This window comes from Sesamum indicum, linkage group LG10 (genome assembly GCF_000512975.1).
Source record: "Sesamum indicum cultivar Zhongzhi No. 13 linkage group LG10, S_indicum_v1.0, whole genome shotgun sequence".
Lineage (NCBI taxonomy): Eukaryota > Viridiplantae > Streptophyta > Magnoliopsida > Lamiales > Pedaliaceae > Sesamum > Sesamum indicum.
In genome coordinates, this window is record NC_026154.1 from 683772 (window position 1) to 690208 (window position 6437).

The following is a 6437-nucleotide window of genomic DNA, read 5'->3' on the forward strand; positions in this document are numbered from 1 at the left end:
CACTAGAAATGAACGGTTCAAAGTAAAAGGGAATCCTATTATCATATAATACATGCACCAAAACTTTGATTAGACTTGCACCAAATTTTTGCTTAAAAGATAAGCCACTTATTTAAATTTGGGATTACATCTTCATCACAATAAATCAGTCCTGCCCCTCTCAATTAAATATTAGTTAAATTAGAATAAGGATAAATTACAAACAACTATCATATAAATTTGTTATAATTACAAATACCTTTTTATTATTTAAAAAATTATAAAATTTCCTTAAAATTAATGGTCATATATCCTCGTGACCGTCGATTGTAAGGGGTATTTGTTAAATGACTTTTAATTCCAAAAGATATTTGTAATTTTTTAAATAATGATAGATATTTATTTAGAGGAGTTTGTTGTAATTTACTCTTAGAATAAACAATACTTCAATATCTAAAATAAAAAAAATTGTTAATGAAACTTGATTTAATTGATGAAGCTGAGGCCTCGTGGGTTCAAATTCCATCGATGTATAAGTATTGATCTATTTTAATAATAATAGTTAGTTTATTATAATAATAATTATTTGATATATGCTAATTAACGTATATTGATTATTGACGATTGATATTCATAATTGATATTCATAATGTAATTGTACTCTATTCGGTTTGACAAAAGAGATCAAAACGAAAGCCCAATACAAACAAAATAGTTTCCCAATCAAAGAACATAATTTCATGTATGATTCGAGACACTTGAATACTCCTCGATTATGCTTTCAATACTTCAAAATGTTTCAAAATAATAACATTTAAAAGAAAACCTATTTCTCAAACTGGATCGGTGTGGGAGTTGTGTTGGTGTAAGCAGCTCATGATACAAGTTTCCTTTTTGTCATAATATCGCTCTATTAATGTAAATTACTAAGTACGACAGAAAGTTGAGGGGAAAATGTAATACAACACAGTCTATCACTGCCAGCTCTATCTGAAGAGGTTTCGTGGTCATAAAACACATGCTTTCAACTTTAAGACAACATTTGATTTCGGCATGTTGTAAAAATGTTTCACTAAATTACAACAACAGAAGACTTTACCGCTCCCGTGACCAGTTGCTTGGTAGACTCCAAACTTCAGGGATAAGTTCTCCACAGCCTTGGTTGATTGACGGCCCACAGCAGCAAACTCCTGATCAAATCCGGTATTGTAAACCAGTGAAAAAATGACAACTTGGAACTCATGAGATAAATGTGAAATCTATGTGGTCCATGTGCCCCTGCTCAGAAGTCATACAGCGCTCCTAGCTCGTCTTAATATGAGTGCACAAGACATCACCACTGCAGCATAAGGCTTAACATTCAAGAATGAATGAGTAATCAGCAATCTGATTCTACCTGCAATCTGTGCAATTCTTGAAAACTTGAAACAATGAACTAAAGGCAGAAGCAGCAACGGTTCAACCCTCAAACGACCATCTCAATTCCTCACTGCAATTAGTGCTCTGCCGCAAGTGCAAGAAAGTAGCTATTCTTTGCGGACAGTACTGACCACAAAAACCCCTGTTGTAATGAGCCAAATACATAAAGCTACAATATCCTGAACCTCTTTAGCGCTAGCTACCAGTGTGTTTTAAACCTAAAAAAGAAAAGATTAGGCAGCCCTATGTTGATCAACAACTTCCGCAACATCTTTTCTACCACTTTCAAACTTTTGATTCCATGATCCCCGCGAATGCTAAAGAGTAACAACTTGCCGTCAACTACTATGTTAAAATAGAGACCAACATAACACATATTAAGCCCAACTCTCATATTTGCACACTTTTTTGAAGTAGTTCAACACATTGTACGTCTAGCAAGATGTGGCACCACCTCCCTCATTAACGATTCGACTTATTAACAAATCTAAACTCAACAAGGACTAAACTCCTAGTTAAATCATTCATATAGGGCTGTCAGTAGGTTCAACCAATCAAGAATAAATTGGAATTGCCTCAAAGAAAGCTCGACCAAGCTCGAGACGAAAGTTTAACTGCATGGAGCTTGAAAGCCTTCACCTTCTAATCATTCAGCTACTTCAAAGCGACTTCACTAAGCTAAGTAATCAAACTGCTCAGTTCCGCTTGCAAAAAACACCTCTGGGCTCGGCCCAGAAGATAAACAAGTCAAGATTTTTCTGGTTGTCATTTATTATACCAAGATGAGATTCATCAACCTAAAAGTGGGCTGAGGTCGAGCCCATGTACATCCCTCTACGGCTCTACATCATGATAAATACACTCGTCATCACCATGTCTACTCTTCAAGTTCTCAACTTTAAGCAATTTAACAATAACCGTTAGAACTAAAATGTGAACAGCTATAATTCAAGAAACATAAGCAAGTTTATTGAGAAACATAAGCAGCTATAACAACATTCATTATCCCCATCTCTAGTCCTAAACTTTTCAACTTTAACAACAGTAGAATTAAAAGCGCATATCGTACCTCAAGAAACCTAAGCATGTCATTGTACTAAGAAATAATCCAGAAAACTCTTTAAAGATAAAACGAAAAAAGAAAGAAAAAAACAACACGAAAACACATAATTTTCATAGCTTATGATCCGAATTTGGGAGCCCATCCGAGAGAACTGTGCCGGAAGTGTGAAAGCTGTCATCAAAACTATCTTCGGCCTGAGAGGAAGCGGACTGGGCTTGGAGGAGAGCCTCTTGACGCTGTTGCTCCAGTTGAGCTTTCTCAAGAAATGGTTTGAAGCCCAGTTGCAGAGTCAAGTACCCGAATGCCAGAGCTCCGACGACCACCACCGCCGATCTCATTGCGTTCATCTTCGCCGTCCCTCCCATTTCCTCCTCTCTTCCTCTTTCCAGTCTTTTCTTGGAATCTGGAAGCGGCTGTTTATTTTGGGAGTAACTTTTAAACGATTTCTAAACAGCGTCTTTACTCTTTAGTTGCTGTGGAGTTAATATAATTTCAATGTAACCCCTCTAGTTTCTAAAATTTCAGATTACTTCAAAAACTTCCATGTAAAATTGATTTGTGAACATGAAAAGATTCTTGTAGTCAAATTAGTACTAAAATTACTGGTTAACATACTTAAAACATGTTCGTTTGCTTGAAATATTATCTTATTTAATGAAAAATAGAACCGTATTCCATGTCCTTGCTGCAAAAGATACAGAATTTGGATATAACTATTTTGGGGTTTGGAATGAGAAACTTGACAATTCCGGGACTGGGATGCAAAGTAAGATGAGTGACAATAGCTAAACACGTTTTTGCACTTCGTAGTGTCAATCTCTTTCCACCGTAAACAAAATACCATGGCCAAACTCCAAAGTCAGCCTTCTCCGTTCGATCTAATCCTCGTTAAGTCAGTAGTGCCCTCTTTTACTTATAGTCTGCACTTGTTTTCTTCTACAGCAAAACCCATTATTTGTTATTCTACTTTTGACAAAATTTCCGGTTTTTGTTATCTCCATTTATGTGCTTATGCCCCGTTCATACCGAGTATTAAGTAAAAGACTGAGTCTTATGTGAATTGTCTTCAACAGTTCTGAGGGAATTTATGGTGGGTCTCTCGGCTGCTGTAATCAGGAGGCAACAGTTCTTGATAAGGTGTTTAGGTGGTTATAGTGCTAGATGCAAAAATCTTAGCTATACCACAATAAAAATGCAATCTTTAATGAGTGGTGGAGGCTCTTCTTTGGAGGTTGATGCTATCAGCATTTTGAGATCAATCACTCCGTCTCTTGACCCTTCGAAGCATAAAGGACAAGCTGGTGATGCTAGCAAATTCTCACTCTTTTTGCTATTTTTACTTTAATTAGGTGTATTCTTCATAGTAATCTTGCCTTCAGGAATACTCTCGTTTCCATTTTTGTTTAACTCTTCTAATTGTTTGTGGTAATGTAAGCTTAATACTTGAATTTCTGGGATGGCCCTGATTTCAGATTTATCCCAGTTTAGGTCTGCAAGATGCTCAGTTCAGTACTTTCTGGTACTAGAAATTTCATATTATCTGGGAGTCATTAGATGGATGTGTCTTTTGAGTATTTGTTGTTTTAAACTAAAAACCAAGCATAGAGTTATTAGGGAGGCTGACTTACAAGAAAAAGTTCGAGTTGATGTGTCTGCTTTGACATAGATTCATTTTTTTTGCTGGAGGGGCCGTGCGTTGTTTAGATTTTTCTCTCATTGGCAAAGTTCTCCATAGTTTCTGGCTTGAAATTTGGTTGCCACCTAGAAGAAATTCTTCCAGACTTAGTTGACCATTCACTTATGTGGTTAGAACCAAGTTATTATTGTTAGCTTATGATTCAATTAAGGACTGGTCAAACATTGGAATAACTAATTTGTATTATCTGGCTTTTCAATGGGCATAAAAGCATGTGTAAGGAGGTTTGGCGGTCTGATCAATTGTCATCTGAGCCAAATTGATGTACATAAGGAACTTGCATCAGCAATTTGCTAGGGTACATAGTTGTGGGTTCACACATGCCTCCTTTTTTTTTTCCAAATTTATATTAGGACTTTGGAGGCAGTTCTTGCCCACACACTTCTTCAGAAAGTCCTTGTTTTAGTGATTTAAGAAATTGGTGTATAAAGCACCATATAAATTTGATATTCATAATTGATTGAAGGTATCGGTAACTAATGCAATATATGTCTGGTACCACGAATTGTTAATGTTTATTAGACCTATATGTATCAGAAAAAGACACTTTGGATTAGTGGTAGGGTGAATTACAGTAAATTTCACTACTACCTATTTCACTAACTTATCTGATATCTAATATATTTGTTTAATTGTATCATCCAGGGAAAATAGCAGTTGTAGGTGGTTGCCGAGAGTACACTGGTGCACCATACTTTTCTGCTATTTCAGCTTTGAAAATTGTTAGTTCTCTCTCAATATGGCCTCCCTTCTCTTCAATTCTCTGCCTTCCTCTATCTCCCCTGTTATTAGAACAAGCATCTGTTATTGCAGTAGTTCAGAGGATAGTTGTTTCCCTTTATAATAGAAGTTCCTTTTATTTCTGGATTGTGAATTCTGGATGTCTGTATTTCTCAGGGTGCTGATTTGTCGCATGTGTTCTGTACAAAAGATGCTGCTACAGTTATAAAAAGCTACAGTCCTGAGTTAATTGTGCACCCCATTCTTGAAGAATCATATAGTGTTAGGTGAGTATCATTGTTGTATTAACTTCTTGTTCTTTCTTAAACAATTATCGGATCTGTCTTTCTGTTTTTTGTTGATGTTGAATTCTATTTGGAGTTCTCAAGTTTCAAATGATGCATTTCAGGGATGAGGATAAGAAATCAATATCAGCAAAAGTTATTCAAGAGGTTGATAAGTGGATGGAGAGATTTGATTGTCTAGTTATTGGCCCAGGCCTTGGAAGGGACCCTTTTCTCCTGGTGCGCAGCTTTGGAGAAGAATATTTTGTGCACATGTTTGTCCTTGATGCGATTTACTGGTTTAAACATTACTTTCCTGTTACACTCATTCTAGAGAATGCTAGTACATTTAAAGTGTTCTTGAGTAGTATTATGCATAGGCTCTTATACCAGTAAAAGTGATGATAATTGAATGGTCTTCTTGGTAATAGCTTGGACAACTAGCAAAGCAATATGTTTGGTTATTGGTTAATCTCTATATATAAGTTCACCTCCATGTTTATAGTTGAACTCTTTGTTGTGGCCAAAACTTTTTGATTACTGTTTGCATGCGTGTCAACATGTACTATTTTTTGCCCCATTCACCTTCTTTTTCTAAGGTATCCCAGATGTGTCTTACAGTGTAGATCAGCTTATTTTCAATTTGGGCATCCTTTGAGAAAAGGTCCTTTACAAGGTCTTGATGTGCTTGTTCGAAGGAAATATTCCTTTGCCATCTCTTTTACCTTGTTTGGTGCTAATCACTTCAAATATTCTCTTTTCTTACCAATCCAAAAGTAGTAATTCATGTATAAACATGGATTTTCTCCAGGATTGTGTGAGTGATATAATGAAGCATGCAAGAGAATCCAATGTCCCAATGGTTATAGATGGGGTAAGCTGTGAAACCAAAAAAATTCTTTGTATCTAATCTCATCTGTAAAGTGATAGAGCTTAAACATATAAACTCTCATTTCCTTGGATTTTCACAGGACGGGCTTTTCCTTGTTACAAATTGTCTTGATTTGGTCAGTGGTTATCCCTTGGCTGTTCTGACTCCCAATGTTAATGAGTATAAGCGCCTCATTCAAAAAGTTTTACAATGTGAAGTAAATGATCAAGACGGAACTCAGCAGTTACTTTCTCTTGCGAAAGGGTAAATTCTTTAGTTCATTTCTTTTTTTCTCTTGTAGCATTCCACACATATTATTGTTGGTTTGGATCACATTAAATGTGATGCATTTTCCTGCATATTTTCAAATTATCGTTTTTCCCTTTAAAGGCATTAGTGTATACC

General features: G+C 35.9%; 1 protein-coding gene across 3 annotated transcripts in view; it reads left to right on the forward strand.

Annotated features, from left to right (window-relative positions):
- Positions 2618-6437, forward strand: part of LOC105171385 (ATP-dependent (S)-NAD(P)H-hydrate dehydratase) — a 5799-nt gene continuing 1979 nt past the window's right edge. Inside the window, exons 1-7 of one of the 3 annotated variants that reach the window (XM_020697478.1) lie at positions 2618-2889; positions 3535-3762; positions 4803-4879; positions 5055-5164; positions 5287-5401; positions 5973-6035; positions 6133-6296. In XM_020697478.1, coding sequence (XP_020553137.1) covers positions 2763-2889; positions 3535-3762; positions 4803-4879; positions 5055-5164; positions 5287-5401; positions 5973-6035; positions 6133-6296 — 884 coding nt within the window. In that variant the 5' untranslated portion in view covers positions 2618-2762. Of the gene's footprint in view, positions 2890-3232; positions 3354-3534; positions 3763-4802; positions 4880-5054; positions 5165-5286; positions 5402-5972; positions 6036-6132; positions 6297-6437 lie in introns of those variants that run through there. The other 2 variants (XM_011092482.2, XM_011092483.2) reach the window with 2 other exon arrangements.